Source organism: Echiichthys vipera (assembly GCF_963691815.1).
Source record: "Echiichthys vipera genome assembly, chromosome: 16".
NCBI classification, from domain to species: Eukaryota; Metazoa; Chordata; class Actinopteri; order Perciformes; family Trachinidae; genus Echiichthys; species Echiichthys vipera.
This window is the reverse complement of record NC_139841.1, coordinates 22,149,357-22,169,283: the sequence shown is the minus strand read 5'-3', so window position 1 is coordinate 22,169,283 and position 19,927 is coordinate 22,149,357. Positions and strand designations below refer to the sequence as shown.

Genomic DNA, 19,927 nt, shown 5'->3' with positions numbered 1-19,927 from the left:
TAAATTCTATTCACTTTATTAAGTGAAGAATTCATTGTAAATATGCCATTAGGCCAACATACTATAGAGGGAGTGGACAAAATCACTTCATCTACAAACAAATAATACAAATCAGTCATTTCTGAGGCTGTAGCTTGTGACATTGCTAAATATTTCAACTCCTCTATGCAGCATTTACACAAATATTTTCCTCCAAGTCAGCTGTTCAACATAACTTAATTCCATTTGGCCCTCTGCCCTTACTATGGCCCTGACTACAACTGTACCAGTCACAGCAGAGGATTTACTGCACCTGCCTGCCAGGATAACCTTTGGCACCTGGGCTTCCGACTGGACCTTGCTCTCCCTGCAGCGAGAGAGAGAGAGGGGATGAGAGAGAGAGAGAGAGAGAGAGAGAGAGAGAGAGAGAGCGAGAGAGAGCAAGGGAGAGAGAGAGAGAGAGAGAGAGAGAGAAAGAGAGAGGAATAGAGAGAGAAAGAGGTGGGGTGGGGTGGGTGATCAAAATTACAGTAACACAAACAGGCAGGCTATTCTGCACAGTAGCAGACAGTTTTATAGATGGAGAGACAGTGTAGAGTAGATGGGCTAGAGTTAAAAGAGCCACCTACTGTATAATAAGGAGATGAATGTGTTTATTTGCCAAAAGTATGTATCAGCAAGTCGAACGCATCAAAAGTAAAGCACTAAATGCCCCAGTGAATGTATACTGTTCTTTAAAGTATTACTGATTCATGCATGTATACAGCAAGTTGCACTTTATGGCTGTTGTTTGTCATTGTGATATTTTTGTAAAGTATTTTTTATACTGTTGGGTATTTGAATTTAAAACAATGCGTGATATTTGATAAGATGATCTTGGGGTTTGGGTATACAATGTTGATTTGCAAAATGACTATAACTGTTCAATAAATGTAGATTTTCCTCTGAATTGTGGTGGATAATATGTATATATGAGCACGAAATGACAATAATAAAGTACTTTTAAACTGGTACTTAAAGTACAGTGCTTGAGTAAATGTATTCCACCACAGCATATCGCCCATTCCTACTGTTGTGTACCAGGACTCATGGTTACTGCTGAAACTTGATGAGATGTGGTCTGTGCATAAAAGCTAATTAGCAGTTTGGTTGGGCAACACGCGCACACGCACACACGCACACACACACAAAATTTGCAGGGCACAAATGTTGATGTATAACTTCCTTTGACACACTCTGGACATGCAGCCATGTGCACTGCTTGCCATTCCCTCTCTTGGATAAATATAGTGCATAATGCATCCAGTTAAAACCAGACAAGAATCTGGCCGACTGAGGTTTGGCTCTTGAACTGGCCAGCAGTGAAGTGGGTCTCTTGAGCGCAGCCCATGGTGAATTACACTAACAAAGAGGCATCAACACTTTATGAACACCAGCTGGCTTCTCAATAGCTTAAGAGTCCAAAATGCCAAACAGTTGTGCAGTCACTGGTGCTGCAGTGATTTAGACTCAAGGCTAGAGCCGTGATCATCATCATCAGCAGCTCTGTGGGAAAGAGGGGGGCGGATGGACAGAGTGGAAGGACGTGATGGGTAAGAGAGAAAGAGTACTCCTTCTCCGTGATGAGTAGTGCGGGAACTCCCTATGCTGGTGACGTTACTGTTTCTTAAAACTGTGTGACAATGAGGAGAATGTTCCACTCTGGTTTCCATGACTCAGGCCTTTCCTTAATACTAACAGTAGTATGACCCATCCCAACTGAAAATAGCTCTGAACACGGGGCTGGATGCTCCATACTTAAAATAGTCTTTTGGGCTGGACTAAACAGTCCCCTCCCACGTGTAGTCACGTCCCCTCCCACTTGTAGTGATGAATAAAAGAGTTCATTGAACGGATTCCCCCAGTCGAAAGAAAGAGTGACAGATAGAGAAGGAAGAGAGTACTAGAGAAATGTAATGCACGCACAAGATTAAGATAGCATCGTGGCAAAGGAGACGTAGGAGAGGCCGAACATTGTGGCAGGGAAAGAAAGTCATTCAAACTTTCTCCCCGAAGCTGCAGTGTTATAGCCATGAGGGTGTCACTGTTGGCCTATTTGGCTTGTTCCTCTTTCTCTTCTCTCTATTTTTTCTCTCTCTTTGGCACCGCTTTCTGATATCCTGGAGAGCATCGCTACAGCACAGCTCTTTGGCCAGATGTCTGTCCTCACCAGTGCTTCATAACAGGCTAATCTAATCTGGCTACGCTGCAGGCATGCTTGGTGTACACACACACACAAATACACAGAGACTGTGCGAGTGCATGACGACTGAGCTTTTAAAGAATGAGGTGAGATGTGAGAATATAAATGATGAGTCATCAATAAGGGACTTAATGGTGGACAAAATATTCAGATACCAATGCATAAAGTAGAGGATGTGGGGTGTACATCAGGTAGAGGGATGTTATTTCTATAAGCAATAAAAAAGAACAAGAACATTACATCATCTTGGCATGAGATGCAAGTTATGTGAATGTTGAACTTTTATAAAGTGTGGGATTAAACGGGGCATGTGCTCATTTTCAGGTTTATTATTGTCTTTTGTATTTCTAATGTTTAAATGCTTTAATCATGAAATATTAAAGTGTAACGTTCAAAAAACAGTGCCTGTCTCTTTAAGACTGTCTCACAAACAAAGCCAAGTCTGTTCTGATTTGTCAGCCTTTCCTGGTCATCTATACCTCTGCACTCGTGGTGTCTTTGCATGCCTAATAATTACTGTAACAGCACTGAAGCAGTACTTTCTAAATAAAAATATACAATATAATATCTGAATACTGACCATGTGCATTTCTCTTTGGATTGAGCGTTTTGTTTTCGCAGTATTTAGATAGCACCTCGACCTGCTTTATAATATACAAAATATGGAAATCTCACTTTTTACAATATGGGTCCTTTAATGGAAGTGTGAAGAAGAGCTGTGGCATGGGAAAACAACATTTACGGAGTATCAAAGCCAGGGAAAGCGTTATCTATGGAATGGAGAAAGATACTTACGGGCTCTCCAGGGAGACCATGTGGACCGGGATAACCTTTCTGTCCCTAAAGAGACAAACATAAAGAGACATGGGTTGTTAGTTTGAAGCATTAAATAATGGACGGGTGAAGGGAAACATAAATTCTGAAACCGTTCACAGACGAGGAAAAACCTGACAAGCAACAAGTGGAGTTTTGTGCAAAGTAAAATATGCATGTTCACAACAGACAAGTTCAGTGCCATATGCAAGGAATCAATCTACCCTTACTGTCAAGGGGTCAGACTTTCCATTTGCTGTGTTCATACTGTAGAGAAATGGTGTTTGAGAGGCCGTGCCAGAGTCATGGCATGTTGAGGATATAAATGCCTTCCTATTTGAGTCAGATACTAGCTCTCTCCGCCTGCATAGCAGACTACTACATTAAAGACAGCCTGATATAGTGCTTTTCTACAGTTCTGCTGACTTCAGCAACACAGACCCCCAACAAAGGGTGGATAAAAACTAAATCAAAGGTAGGAAGACAAGCCTTTCCAGACCGCAGTTTGATAGAGTGAGAGAGAATGGGGGAAAGGAAAGGAAACGGGGAGAAAAAAAACAAAATAAAAACAGAAGGGCATAGAAAGGAAAGACTCCTGTTGTCCCATTTTCCTAAACCACAGCTTCAGAGTACCAAGCCAAGACTCCCTGAGTTCCTGTAAACCATCCTTTAGCCCTGACATCTGAGTGCAGCATGGGGAGAGGACACAGCATCTCTCTTCTCATTATAGTATATGATCACTCTTACTCTCTCATACCTTCATACCAGCACAATGTGCCATTGTCAGCATTTTAATCCACATTCGGTATTTAAAAAGGTACCGCAACCGTGTCAGCAAATGCATTTGTCGCCAATGTTACAGTTCAAATCAAATGAATATGAGTTTTAGATTTCTTTTTCATCACAGAGCTAATTCTTAAACATTATACCATTCCCTCTGTATCTAAGATAAATCTAAGCTCTCTTTTGGATCATTTTTCTCTTGCTATCACTTTACATCGTCTGTTGCACATCATCAAAAGACCACTAGGAGGAGACGCTTGGAGCAGGGATAAAAGTACATGAGTAATTCACATTAAACAAACAGAGATGTCACCAGGTGCTGACAGACCGCTCCCGTAACACAAGCAGAAATGTGTTTGTGTTCCATCATTTTGTGAAAGCCCTGTTGGTAAGCAGTGTTGTGGAGAGAGCAGGGATGAATGCACATGCAGACACACGGCGCCTGTGTCTGACGTTTTGAAGATTTCCATTTAATGTTGGACTGTTATAATAACGAGCTGACGCGCCTACATGTGTCGAAATCTGAATGACCATCTGTAGCCTGATTTCCTCCTAAGTTGGTCTCTGTTTTCCATCCACGTTTAAGAAGGTACTACACCTTCCAATTAATTAGGCCTGGGCCGTCCTACGCTCCTCTATGCCATCAGGAGACAGTTAACTTAGCACATCTTCAACACTGCATATATCTTTACACTTATATCTGCCTTAATTATTCCAACATGACCTCAGCGCACTTGTCAGACAGCACAGATGGCAGAGAGTGACAGGTGGATGACAAGGTTAAGGGAGAAAAATAGGTCAGAAATTGGCAGGTTTCAAAACAGAATGTAAATTGCTCTGATCTACATAAACAATGTTTTGCTTTCACAAAATAAAACTTTAACGCAAAATAGTTTTCTGCAGGTTGCCTCCAATCTTTGGTAGCTTGCAACTCTGAAACCACAGAGCCCCGTAACAAATCCCAATTCAACCCCTGCATGTGTGCACATATATGAATGCAACCAAAGACAGGAAGAGAAACACACATATGCACATTCACACGCAACAATACATCATGTACACACTGTTTTACATGGCTTACTTATAGTACAAACATGTGTTGCCCCCACCCACACACACACATACACATGTTGTGGGTCATGGTTACTAACCATACCTTCCCAACCCCGGCCAGACCATCTCAGATCCTTATCTCACTCATTATGAGCTTGCTAATGAGAGCGGCCATTCCCACCGGCCCGCCTGTGTTTACAAAGCCACTTGCTTAAAGAGCATGTGGGTTCAATCAGATAAACCCACCAGAATGCTTTTCATTTACAACAGCTCCCTGGTAGCAACCTGTAAAACACTCCCCCTCCCACCCACCCCAACACACTCACATGCTACCTCACTAAGCCGAGGAGTGCCCCAGGGAACATCGATGGCATTTTGGCAGAAATAAAATAATAGACATACTACGCCTGCAGAAGACATGTCATTCCTCTGACTTGTTACCAGCTACTCTGTACACACTTAACTATGATGGTGTTCAAATGAGCCCAAACCTCATGTCTTTTAACAACAGTAAATAATGAATATGTATCTTCCACTGCCTACCTCCACTAGACAGCACCCTGGTGGCAGGAATATACCTTATTAATCTCTGCTTTCATCTTTCCACCTCTTTCTCTCCAAATTGCCTCTGCAGCATGGAACCAGATGATTGCTCAGAGCAATCGTCTGGCTCCATGCATGTGCTGCATGTACAGCAGAACATAAACCCTCTATGCGGATGTCTGGCGGGCACAGATGTAACAACTGCAAGCATCTAACTGTACAATTTGGTTGAAATCTACCCGGTGGAAAAAAATCCGTCATCTCATCCCCGTCTGAACCGCAATTTCAGCAGCCTGTTCGCGTGCATGCCGTATCACTATTAAACTGCTAGTATGCTGGAAGACAGATAAATGATTTGTTGTTCTTCCTGTGAAACATGCAAAGAAAATGATGGTTGATTTGAATTCTCCCGTAATTACGATCATGGTGAGCATGTGGATTTGTTAGTTTGAACAGTGGGCAGGAGCTAAATGGAGAAAGTTTGGTTTGGAACAGGTCTTTGGGGAGCTTCAGACAGCTTAATGTCGAACTCAAAATGAGAATGATTAATACACAGTGCAGCTCCTGTAGGGAAATTACAGAAAATCATTCTACTTTGTATTCGTAGGATGTTGTTGTTAAGGGAACTATGGTTTGGACGTAGTTTGAAAGGAAAATTATCTGTAGAAAATCCAAACTAGTCAGCAATTATCACTAGACAATCCACTATGAGGTTTAAATCAGAGTACATTTACGAACACAAATGTTTCACTGTGCACTGAGAGGCAATACAAATACATAGAGGTCTAGTATCACCTATCCTTGACCCTAAAATCCTGACACATGTTTGTATAACAAATATGTGAAAAGCACATGAAAATATAGGCACTTCTTATAAGCAAACACCCAACATAATGTGTCTCAATACAGTTTTCCTGAACGTAGCATGACAGAAACTTCTGCGGTACGTAAAGCTTCGAACAATGTCCGCATCTGAATCGTCTGACTGTGTCTGGAGTTCAAGATAGATAGATATGTTCACGTTTATTATTTATATAATATACTGTAGCTACAGCTAGCAAAGTTGTTCACTACAATTTTATAACAAAAATGATATTGCATTTCCATTTTCTTTACATGTGTTGATTTTTCTGGGTCCACTTCAATTAGCAGTGCTACACGGCCAAGCAGATACAGAAACCATTGACACTTTAGAAGAAAAACTTTTTGGAAATAAGCATATTTGATTTCTTGCCACACGTAAGATGAGAGGATCGATAACACTCTCAAGTCAGTAGCATGAGACAGAAGGTGATTATCTTAGCTTAGCATAAAGACTGGAAGCAGAGGGAATCCAAGGTTTACAAATACAGCGGCCAGAACCCCTAAAGCGCATTCATTTAATATATTCAATTCAATTCAATTCAATTCAATTCAATTCAATTTTATTTATAGTGTCAAATCATAACAAAAGTTATCTCAGGACACTTTACAGAGTAGGTAAAGACCACACTCAATGACTTATTATTAATATATACAGAAACAGAAATGGAAAAAATATATATGTTTTTTATTGGGCATTACCTGCTGTTCAGAGTCTTCTTTATGCTCAGCTATACGAACTGCAATCCTGACTCTAGCTCTTGTATGTGAGTCTTATTGATTTTCTCATCCAACTCTTGGTGAATATAGCATATATTCCAAAATGTCAAATAATTCCTTTAGTCAACATCCACCATACAGTTATGAGTTTGGTAATTGCAGACTCTAAAGGATATAGGGCTACTGAGACAAGGTAATACATTAATAAATACAAACTGCACTAAGACCAGTACTTCTTTTTAAAGATGTAAAGGCAAACTGTAAGACTGCATTTACAATGCTATTGTACTGTACAGCAAGTCTCGGCTTTAAGGTGGAAAAAGCAGTCGTAGAGTTAAAGACAGATGCAGAAAAGGCAGTGAGAAGACACAGATCAACTAGCTGTGAGAATAGACACAGGAGAAAGAAGGATGGAGGCAGTAAGATAAGATGTGTGGCTTGTAATGTGGCCTTGTAGTTGAGGTTTGGCCTCGTGTGTGTCCCCTCTCCCTGACCCTACCCACCATACTGAAAAGTCATTCAGAGTCTGCTTGGTAGAACAAATGTTGTACAGAGCGGAACATGCTTGGCTTGTCTGGCGGTGTAAAATCACACTCGGCCATCGCCCGTTCAAAGCCCTACTGCTTTCTCCATTAAAGTTTTCCATGGAAAACCAGCAGCCAAATTCCAGAATCCCCGGTTAAAGTGTCAAACTAAGCCTGATAAAGAGCCTCTGTGTGTGTGTGTGTGTGTGTGTGTGTGTGTGTGTGAGTGTGTGTGTGTGTGTGTGTATTTGGGTGTGTGCGAGAGAGACACAGAAGGTGGAAGGGAAAAATACAGAACAGAACAGAGGAAAAGCTGCTGTTCTCCCGTTTTCCGAAACCACAGCTTCAGAGTAACAAGCCAAACGAGCGGGATGAACAGCTCAAGAGGTATGAAGAGGAAGAAACAGCACATGGGTGTTTCAGGGTGGCCCATAACTGGGATGTAATTGCAATTAAAGTCATCATTGCTACTCAAAATTGTATTGACCCTCCGGTGTGCCTCAGTGTCTCAGTGGAGAGAAGCATCAGGAGAGTACACGCATGGGATTTTCCACCTGAGCTGACTGAACAGAACAAAACAAAGCCTGTTTCTAGACAGTCTGCTCTTGCTGAGAAGTTTGGACATTGACTCACGTCTCTGTCATGGTGGTGCAATGTGTAGACATGTAGAGTCCAGATTCATTAACATCAACAGCATGAAGCACAACTGAGACCTGTGTGAAGCTATTGTACATTGTAAAGCACAAATGGGTTAATTAGCTGCTCTGTTTGTGCATGGAAATGAAACCTTGTGGCTACTTTTACGAGTTTCCTTTACAGTCTGTGGTTCATTGACCAATACCTGAGGCATGCTGCGATGATGTCAGAGTGTGTGTTGATGAAGATGCCATGGCAACAACATGATGTGCTGTCATTCTGATATACTCCTAAGGGGCAGCTACAATGTGCCCTTGGGCTTCATAAAGACAATTTGCTGAGCATCTGCACTGTTGATTTAATAAGTGTAAACAGAAAGAGACTATGCACTTTTAGTTTCTGTCCCTGCCAAGTAATAATATATGTCTAACATCAGTGAAGTATAAGAGGTCATACAGCCGTCCGTCTTACACTCTGACTCTCACATGTACATGGTACTGTCCAACTTTCTGATAGGCCGTCACATCACTGCTGAGACTCATTTGGCTTGAAAGAAATCTGCGAATGTTTTCCACCAGCTTTACATTTTCCATTCTGCCTGAGTGTGTGAAAGAGAAAGACAGAGACATACAACTAGACACATAGACACACAGAGAAAAGCTGACTCCTAACAAAAGCCATATGTTGAGTTTGAGGCAGCCATCCAACTGGAGCTCTGTTACTGTGGCAATGGGAAGTCAGTGAATACATGCAGAGGCACTTTACACCTCTCCTGAAATGCATACAATCTACCTGCTGCATTCAATTACTTGACTAATGCTTCTACTTTGTTTGAAATGTGTGCATCAATGGGCTCAATTCGATTTGATGTATAATGTGACCGTGAAATCTTCTCCTCACCATGAGATGTGTGTTTATGTCTGATTGTTTAAGAATAAGTGAAACAGATTATTTTACTTAAGACCAGAGAAACACAGGAATCACTAAGACAGTTGTGGTGATCGTGATTACAGTAGTTCCTAAGAAGTACCCTCACAGTGCTGTCTGATGACATCTGATGACATCTAGATGTTCACTTCAATTCATTGTAATCCAGAAGTTATTAAACCCCATTGTTCATACATAGCAATATTGTTTTTATAAAATTGGTTAGGTCTGTTTGGTCAATTAGATAACGTTTTCAACTGCTTCAACTAGTGTTTACCCAATACTTTTAGCTAACCATTTTAACTATCCACTAACTTTTCAACCATTAAAGCATCACTCCAAGCTGTTTTCTTACTGACTTCTCTGCCAAATTGATAACTAGCTAGTGAGTATACTTTAATCTCATACCCCCCCTATGTACATACCCCTGGTTGGGCTTCACTGCTGTATTTTATCTAATTGATGTCTGATATGTGCACACACATGTAGGACTGCATGCACACAGTCATGAATACAGATGCACAACTCAATGATTCCTCCTGGAGTCAATCTTGGTCTTCGCTTGTTCCACTCCTTTCTATCAGAACCTCTGTCCTACTTTTTCTTCCCTACACTCATGAATCACTCAAGTTAAGTAACATCTAAGACACTGGTGATTTTGTGTTTAAGCGCATGAGTGCATGATCCCCATTTTCGTTTCCCTGATGACAAAAACCCCTTCCTTCATCCCTCATGACATCCTTCCTGCCAACATTAAAACCCCTCTGTGCTGGATCCAGCCAACGCAGATGGAAGAAATGGTGAACACAGTTCAAACAGAGAAAGGGAGATGGATGAATTAAGAAGGAAAATTCAAGGAGAGATCTTTACAAAGATGAGCACACACACACGTACACACACATAAATATAAAACCATCCAAAAAGACACAATATAAAAACAAAAAGCTGATAAAAAGGTGACTATGGCTCATGCAAACTTTCTTTTCTGGGCTTTCGCAAACTTTTCAGTTGGTAGATAGGTGCTCATTGACAAGCATTGAAAAACACTTGATTTCATGTCATTGGAAGGAATTTGGTGCGACGGTATTCAAGTGTATTGTTCGGTCTTACCTTCCGACCTTCCTGTCCAGTCAGTCCAACCGGGCCAAGAATCCCTGAGTCTCCCTAAAACACCAAGCAAGAACATCAAAAGGTACACAAGCTGCAATGACTGGTTGCACAAAAAGCAATCATAAATGTGCTAGGAGCTCGCCAAGCAGGACGTTGTTAAAAATGAATGTAGCGTGCAAGAAAAGGGGGGCACAATACCTTCTCTCCTTTAGGTGCCGGCCCAGGTGAGAGGCCAGGGTCTCCTTTTCTCCCCTGAGGAAAAAGAAAAACGCAAAGGAGGACTTTGTATGGGTGAAAATTAACCAAATGTACTTCAGTCTCAACAACAGGATTGAGTTACCATGTGACGGATAAATTCACAGTACAGATGCTTTTCTTAGGAGCAGTGCATTACGTGGGTTCAGTGCCCCTCCAGTTATACACAGCGAGCTTCATTGTCAGCAGGTAACAAGAACGAGGCCATAGCACATCAAAGCATTGGAATCGGAAATTGGACTGAGCGCTGAGTGCATGGACCCCTGCTATTTACAACTTCATTTAATTTCTTAACGTTAAGAACCCCTCTCTGGACACACCTGCCAGGTCTAAGAAGTTTTAATTTATACAGTCATTATTTACTGGGGACTTTTCTATGGGTATATGATCTGTGCATCTCATAGGAATAGTTCAACCTTTTTGGGGAATATTAACTAAATCTAATACAAAGTCCACTTACTAAGCAGGTATAAAGCTCACTAATTACTTTGTTGGCTGGGAGTAGTGACTTTTTAGAGACTGCAAAAAAATGTTCAGAACATGATCTAATATACCTCCTTTATTTTTTAACAAACAATATATAAAGTGATTACTAGTGAGGTTAAGAGACACTTGTAAGTGCATTTAGCTACTTATTGACGGAGCCAGGCTAGATGTTTCCCTTTCCAGTCTTTGTATCAAGGTAAACTACCACAACCATACTGTAGCTAACGATTTGGGGCAATGGTGGCCTAAAGATTAGAAGCAAACTTGTGACCCGAGGGTCGGTTCAGTGCCTGGACTGACAGTATAAATCTGGGTGGGGTAAAGAGTGGCTTCTGCTCAGTGAAACATAACTTTTTGTCATCTCTTAGAGGAAGAGTTTGAAATTTCATTTAGCTTAGCTTAGCATAATGACTGGAAACACGGGCTGATTAAGCAGTAAGCAAGTAATATCAAACTATTCCTTAAAGTACATAAAAGATAAGCAGGTAGCAGATAAGGGTGAGAATCAGGTACATAATGGTGGGACAAAGGTTGTAAAACATAAAGAATACAACAAAGAATCATATAAATTACATAGTGGAGACAGGGACAAACAGTTCCTCGCGATGACCTGGGGAGGTCAGGGCTCTGGGCAGGGCAGCTACACAGTTGTCATTTATGGAAGGCATTTTTATAATGCACTTTAAATACAGGTTGTGCTTCTTACTATGTACTCTGAGCACACAGTGCCAGAGGTCAAGGGTGTTTGCTAAAGCATACATCAGTCCGAACAATCAGATGAGGGATGCAAAGAATTTGTCTTGGGCAGGGTCATCTCCTGTTCACAGGTTCAAATCGGACAGATTTATTTGGAGTTCTCACTTTCCGACTCGTAATGATTTTCCTCTTATAAATCACGTCAACTCCCCTGGTCTCCAACAACCCTTCCCCTCGCTCGAGTTTCATAGGAACCTCATAGACTCACAGCTTAAACCTCCTTGAACTTTCACATGACATTCATCTTGGCAGCACATAAGTGATACAGCTCCTAACTGCTGTGGTGTTTGTTGATGAATGGCTTGTTGATAGCCCCAACTCTTCAGCCTCAGAAATCCGTCACCCATGTTGTTCTAAATGACCTCCAGGTGATATAGAAAAGCTGAAAATCTTCAGTACAACATCCTCATGAGTCACGTAAGAGGCAAAATCATAAACTTCTTATCCAATTAGTAGTGGAGGCAAGTAGTAGTCCTAACAAATAAAGTCTGACTTGTGCTCATTAGTTAAAGTGTGTACCTTTAGCCCGGGTGGACCAGGTCGGCCGGGGTTTCCATGGGGACCTGGGTCGCCCTGTGGAAAAACCAGAAGGAGAAAAACATAATCAAACGGTGATGGAGCTCTCAATCAATCATCATATTGGGATAGAGCTGATGCAGACTGTGGCTTTGCTACTGTGAATGAGACTAGAGAGGGGAGAGGGTTGTTGGGGGTCTGTCTGGAGAACCTCAGATTTCATACCCCTTTAACCTATTTTCCTATACATCAGCTGTGTGTGTGTGAGTTGACTGGTGAGGTATTTGGGGTTGGTGTTGGGGGTAGAAGCGTATGGAAAATGCAGCTCTGTGGATCTGCTTCACCATATGGATGTGGTTTTCCTGCCCCATGTTGCCTCCATAGACCCCCCCCCCCCACACACACACACACACACACACACACACAAACACACATTTGCCAGGCGTCTTAATGAGTAATACAGATCACCTCGTATCATAACATTTTGAATTCCTTCACTGGTGTGTGTTTCTGTCCACATTGACTTTTGCCGAGGAAATGAACACGACTGTGTCTGAAAGCAAACAAAGCGAGATCTACAGTAGCAGCATATTGGTAATGTGAACCATCTCGCTCCGTCCAACAGCCCTCATGGGACGGTTTAGCAGAAAATCTTTGGAAGCCAGAGAATGAATCTACAACAATTTTTCTGTTGCAGCCATCAGACATAAACAAAAGGGATTGTTGCTACGTCTCCGCCATCCGTCTATCTATCTGTCTGTCTACCTTCCTCTGAGTGACTTTTTTTCCGTAGATCTCTGACCTCACTCATGCCCTCCACGTGTTGCGGCACCCGTGGGCCCCTAACCTACCCCCGGAGTGGGTCAAGGGTCGAGCGAGTCAGAGAGGGCGGAAAAAGAGCCACAATTGCTTTAAAAGCCGGGTCAGTGGGTTTCATTGAGGTGAGTCAAAACAAATCAGGAAGCCATTACATAAGTGATCTGGTCTGCAGCATCAAAAAACAACATCTAGTCACATCCAGACAGGCTGCTCTTTATTATCCAACAGAGTAAAAAAAAAGAATGTGGGGTATGGGCTGGGTTATACAGCACTACAAGAAAACCTTTGAGAAAAGTTTAAAAACAGACTGGTCGGGTGCAGACATGACAACATTCATGCCTTTTGCTGTAACTGCTCTTCCTTTCAAAGGGCGCTTTGATGAGACAGAGCTTGTCATGAATGAACAGCGTGTTACTAAGCGCAAAGGTGATGTTATCTGTCGAGTGAAACACAGAACACTCATTTCCCCACTCCAAACTGATATCTAGAAAAAAATGCTGTTTGGATGAGATATGATCTGGTCCGTTGTAACAAATAAAACAAACACACACACACCCATATCCCCCACCAATCCCAATTACATGCAAAACACATACACACACATCCATCTGCATACAGGCTGGACCTCCCTTTTTAACTCTTACCCACCTGTTTGAACTTATGTTGTATATGTTTTTGTCGTTTGCTTACTTTATATAACTTGTTCTGTAATCACTTCATTACACACAGATCTAGCCCGTTTTCCTCCCACAATCTCTTCCCTCTTTCAGTTTTGGTTTGCATTCATCTGGCGTTCCCTCGAGAGTGTGTGTCCAGACAGTGTTAAAGGACGCTGTTGCGCCCTAAATAAACTTAAACAAACTAGACTATGTTTCAATTACATGCTTCAAAATTGACCCTGTGGTTTACCGCAACTTGGGCAGTACACTAGTAGGCACGGGTTGGCACCACCATTTGGTACTGTGCTCTTGCCTCCATGTCGTGTCCCTCGCGCGCACAACAGGTGTCTAATTAGAGAAGACCAGGGTGGGGCACACACAAGCTGAGGGCTATCAAATGAAAAGCCACCAACCTCTGAATGAGCGACGCAGGGCGTTACGGTGGTTTCTGTGGCAATAATGTTGCTTGCTCTGTGCAATTCATTACGATTCTAATTTGAGATAAAATGGTCAAAATCTACCTTGTTTGTTTAATGTTATGGTAACATACATGCTGTCTGCTCTGAGGTATATAAATATATATGCTTAAATCTGCAGAATTCTATATCGACACCATATGTGCAGCTTAAAGCCAAAAAATATTGCTTATGCACTTTGTGGATCTTAAATCCGGATGTATGACTTCACTCCAAAGGTTACATCCCCATACAGAATATTTAAGACGAGGCCTTTTAACGGGCAATGCCGTAAACACAGTCTGACTTAAACGCTGGCTCGTAAAAGACAGTTTAAATGTATATACAGTCAGAGTATTAAAGATAAAAGAGATCCTGTATGATGCTGTGCCAAATGAGAGCCTAAGGGGAGATGTCTGATAAACCTACATTAGATCAAGAGAATGTGAAACCCCTGGACGTCTTCTTCATTAAAGAGCCAACACACACACTTGAAATTTTTCCTGCGAGGATCAGGAAAATATTTCACTGTCCCAATAGCTAGTGAGTGAAAAGAGTACAATTTGCAGCCCAAAACCATATAAATTTCAGTAAAACTTCATAATAACAGAAGCAGACAGGCCGAATGAATTAAGTCGTGTTGGTAAAAAGCCAACCATATAAATTTATATGCTTCAAAAGCCAACATTTTAAAAGCTAAATACATCATGCAGTAACCAGAGCGTATGAAAAAGGAAACAGTAAGTAGTCAAAAGTATTATTTACAACAATAACAGTAATAGGTAATGATGGCAATGACAAGTTTGAAATTATGACGGAAACCCAGAGCTAAAGTTATGCCAGACATTAAAAATCTGGTATTAAAAAATGTATTTAATTGCCCAAAGTAGTGAAATGGAGCATGGACTGTGATTTTTTTTTACTGTGCCAAGAGCTTATTACGACCCTTAAAAAGCTGATCTGTCGCTTTGCACTACAAACGACACACAGAACCCATCACCATCCCTCATTTAGTCCTTTATAGTCATCATTTTCCAGGTTTCTATATGAAATGACCATCTGGGATCTGAATTAGCTTCACATGCAGGTGAAGCAAGGTAGGGGGGTTTTGTCTAGTGACAGAGAAGTGGTTTGGAGGGGAAGCATGAGGAAAGATGGGTGACAGATTTTTTTTTCTCGCTCACACAAAGACCCTTTTGACCCAGCAGGCCCCAGACAAATACATGCAGCCAGTCCTCAGATAGATACCAGCCTGTGTACCCGCGTTGCATCCACCGCACGTTTCCTCTCACACCCTCCTACAACCGCCGTCATTATACACACCTACAAAGAGACTCACCCTGGCTATTCATGGACACCTAGCAAAAGCTTCTGTACCGACAGCGGTTGCCCTAGCGACAGCGTCTCACACTCACATGCGTGGGATCAGAGGTCAAGGTTCATGGGTGGTGCTTGGTGGGCTCAATGGTGCTCTGTGTGTCATCATGCAGACTTCCAGTAATCCAAGGCTACGGAAGGTCATGCAAAAAAAAAGAAACCTGGCAGAGCTCTATCCTCAGCAAAAAAAATGTTTTCACATTACGAGATGATGCTTATGATCAAATCATGCAGCACCACCTGCGAGCCTGCAGCCTAAACAACCTGCAATTCAGATTTGGAGTTAATTTATTTCAGTGATGAACAAATGAATTTCCTTTCCCAAATTGAAACCACACTCTTATGTGGCCAGGAGGAGAGACGTGTGTGTGAGTGCGAGTTTAAAAGTGTGTGAGGATGTGTATATGCAGCTCAATGTTTGCACACACACACACGCACACACACACACATGGCAGCAGCAATTAAACTTGATAAATGCTTTTGTTTACAGGAAAGCTCCATAATCTGTCTCACTCTTTATATAGGCAGGTCATAAACACAACCACATATGCCTGTGCTACACAGGCGTGGGATTAGTGCTGTGGTGTGTATGCATTTCTGTGTGAGCGCTGATGTGTACTAGTGTGTGCGTCAAACAAAATGACTGTGAGGTCAGAGTCGGACACAGGCGGCGTGTTTGCAAGCGACCTGTTAAAGTGCCATCAGAACCGAAGGCCTTCACAAGTGCTTTTTTATTTAACAGGCTTGTTTTCATTGTTTGCGCATTGCAAACCGACCACTTCCATTGACAACGCCACAGGCAGTTCAACAGCTGGTTTGCTGTGGTTGACAAAGGCCACGTCTAAGCCGCCAGGATGTAAATCAGTATGAGGTGATACTGCTGATTAATGAGGTTTGAGACAGGCAAAGAGGCTTTACAAAGGACAGGTTTGAGTCAAAACTGTATGTCCACACCTGTCCAGGCTCTAACCTAAGCTGGAGGAATTGCATAGCAGTGCATATTTGTAAGTCTTAAAAAGAGAAAGTCTTAAGACCCTCAAGGTAAATAGGGTGCATAGTTTGAGGAACGCTGTTGCTCAGTCATACAAAAAAAAGTTCCATTCACAGTCATACTTGTCATACTTATAATACACTTAAACAAGTTCACGCAGCTCTGTGTTCAGATACGCCCAATTAAAGTTTTATTCCAGGTAGGTTTGATTTGGATCATAAGAAATCCACCTAAGTGGGGCTGATGTTGTGGAACTGCTAGAGACGGGATGGGAGGTGCTGCGGAGGCTTAAATAGCTTTAATTAGAGCCAGACAAAGACCTCCTTATACATCTAAAGTGGTGGGGGATCACAGAGACTTTAGCTTAAGAGTCTCTCAGACACAGACAGACACAAGCACGTAATAATTAAAAAACACACATAAAAAGACACAAGCACATGCACCCATGGACATAAAGTGTCAGTCATTTACTGTGTATTCGATGCATTTGGATTATTGTATTACCTGGACTGATTGAGTGGCTTGTCTGTCGTGTTTGTCTACTAATTCACACTGTAACACTTTTGTAGTTAATTAAAAAAAAATTTCATGTGTTCAGTGTTCAATGTTCAAATCAATAGTTGTGGCAAAAACGCCGGTCCTAACATTCTTCTGAATGTGGATGGTTATGTTTAGGTTGTGGCCGTAGGGATGCTGAAAAAAGGTGTCCTGCAGCAAAAAGTTTAAACTTAATCAACCTTTGGAGAAACGCAACCCAACATGAAATTTTGGTGGCCTATCACATACTGTACCCTACAAACATTCAGAAAGAAACAATGTGGGGAACAAAAATGAAGATGAAAATGGGCCATTTAGGTGACACTCTGAGACCGCGTCACAGCCCTGAGCTGAATGAAGCGACGCCAGATTTGGTGTCAGTGCAGCCTAAGAGTCTACAGGCATGCCAACAACTCTGTGAGACTGTGCTTACAACTGTGCAGCAGTGTTTTGAGCTAAATGCTAATAAGGATGCTAATGGTATGTTCACCGTGTTCGCTATCTTGCTTAGTTAAGGGTGTTAGGATGCTAATATATGTTTTTTAAAATGCTAAAAACAAAGTACAGCCAATGCCGATGGGAATGTCATTAATTTTGCAGGTATTTGTTCCATAATCCATGAAATAGTTGTCGAGACATTTCACTCAGAGCTACAAATGTCTACCTGCTTGTGGCGTTAGAGGAAAGGTCAAATTTTCATGGCAATTCACCCCATAGTGAAATGTTGAAATGCCTAGAAAATGTCAAATCAAGCCTATACATCAGAGAGAAACAGAGGATGTAAAATCCCTCAAAGAAGACCCACCAATATCTATTTAACTGCCCTGGAGAAAGAGGCCTTTCATTAGTCCAGAACGGGATTCCTATGAAGTGTTGGTGCAGCCTGTTGCAACGGCTCACTGCGGAGAAGAAAGTCCAGTGGAGCCATGTGTTCTCTGTCTGTTTACAGTGCTTTTATTAGGCATCCTGTGGCACAGCCAGCCTTTTGAAAGGCCGTCTTTATAGGAGCTTTCCTGTTTATGCTTAGGGGTGGGAGGTCAGCACTCGCAGCCCCGTGCTGAATATGGTCAATCTGCCTGCATAGGAAAACTTTGTGTGTGAGTATGTGAGTGTGTGTCAGCTGGGTGATGGAAGGGATTTAAAGTGATGGTGGAGCCTAACTTGGCGGATTATTATTGTAACTTTAGAAAATGGTCTAGGACTTTGCCTTCTAGGCTGGCACACACAGATACAGTCCTCTCTGTCCGTGTTTCGGAGTCACCTCTCAGCCAATTGGGTTATTTACAGACTGTTTGTGTTTGAGTTTCCGTCAACATGTATGTCAGCAGCAGTGGCAAAAACACAAACAAACACACACACACACACACACACACACACATACACACAAATAGATCCCTGCAGTAAACCTACATAAAGACACACTTTTTGATATGGTTCCATAAAAGACAATCAAACACCAGATAAAACCATTTCTAAAGGTTAGGAATGGAAGCGTGATTGATGTGGCCGGAGGTTTGAGAGCCACCAAGGAAACATACCCGAGGACCCCTCTTGCCTGGCAGGCCTGGCTTCCCTGGAGGTCCCGGCAGTCCCTAAAGAGAGAGAGAGAGTGTATTGAGTGACAGCATACAAACGATCTTATTCAATACTTAAGTATTCCCCCTCTATCATACTAAATCAAACCCGTCAGGTCATTAAGACGGCTTTGTGTGTTTCCACAGAGAGGCTGCACAGTGGCCGCAGTGTAAAAAAAATTACACCTTTTCCCTCTGAAGTTATTCCATGTCATGGTGATGAGAGTTCAGTCTTATCCATCAGGAAGTTCTTGGCCTGTGTGGCAGGAAACCATAGAAACACTAGAAATAACAGGTCATTTCCTGCGCCACTCAATGCCCCTGTGTGACTGTATCAGCCTTGTGCTCATTCGTTTTCTTTTAATCAAAAAAAGGGGAAAAGGAGAAGTGACTAAAAACAGAGAGACTGCGGCTGCTCTGGCTAACAAGAGCTACCCATAGGGTGCTGGATCCTGATTTTTAAAATGTGTTCTTCACTGTAAATGAATTACAGCAAATTTTTACTATGCTGTTGAATGCCTGCGATGACATAGATGAGATGCGGATGTAGTAAAAAAGCAGCAGCATCTACCGTAAAGCACAGTTACTGAGGTGTGAAAGTTTTACCCTTTCTTTAGTTTCCTCGGCTCATTTTTCACAAGGCAATTAACTTCCAAGACACAAAGCACAACTTCAAAAACAATTTGAACTTCAAAACAACAACAACCTGCGTCTAGAGGTTATTGCGACCATAGCTGTATGTTGAGCGAGTCTGCCTGCTAACTGTATCACTCTGAAGATTAGCACTGGCCCCCTATCGTCTTTTCCAGCATGACCTCCATGGTTGAGACCACCACCACTGTTACAGGTGGCATGCGCTGTGGTGGCCTAAGGACCTGTCAACATCAACACATGCTCCTGTCCATCCTCACACTTCCACCCCCTGCCTTGGTCCTCCTTCCCTACACTTGTTTGTTTGTTTATTCCTACTGTCCTTTCCTCTTTACACCTGTCCCCCTTCAACATATTTCTTTCTTTATTGCTCTCTAGCCAGGGAAGTAGCAGTCCTACAATATTCCCACGTCAGTAAGATTTATACCTGCTAACTGTGCCTGTGAGGAAGTTAGAACATAACTTGTGTCAACTGAATATGAATGGCTAGTGCAGTACCAATGTTTTGCTCGCTGACAGCCGCATTGTTTAGAACTGCTAGTCTGACTCCACACTCAACACTGCACTCCCTTGGGCCCTCAGCAAAATACCATAATAAGTTTGTCAATTGGATGAACGGTTCTTCAGATTCATTCCTTTATAGTTCGATTAATCCGCTAC

At 42.1% G+C, this 19,927-nt stretch overlaps 1 protein-coding gene across 1 annotated transcript in view; it reads right to left on the bottom strand.

Annotated features, from left to right (window-relative positions):
- col27a1a (collagen, type XXVII, alpha 1a) overlaps positions 1–19,927 on the bottom strand; it is a 73,559-nt gene that overhangs the window by 38,167 nt on the left and 15,465 nt on the right. Inside the window, exons 4-9 of the mRNA XM_083929625.1 lie at positions 18,581–18,634; positions 12,208–12,261; positions 10,390–10,443; positions 10,192–10,245; positions 3,017–3,061; positions 293–346 (exon numbers count right to left, since the gene is read on the bottom strand). Coding sequence (XP_083785751.1) covers positions 293–346; positions 3,017–3,061; positions 10,192–10,245; positions 10,390–10,443; positions 12,208–12,261; positions 18,581–18,634 — 315 coding nt within the window. The remainder of the gene's footprint in view (positions 1–292; positions 347–3,016; positions 3,062–10,191; positions 10,246–10,389; positions 10,444–12,207; positions 12,262–18,580; positions 18,635–19,927) is intronic.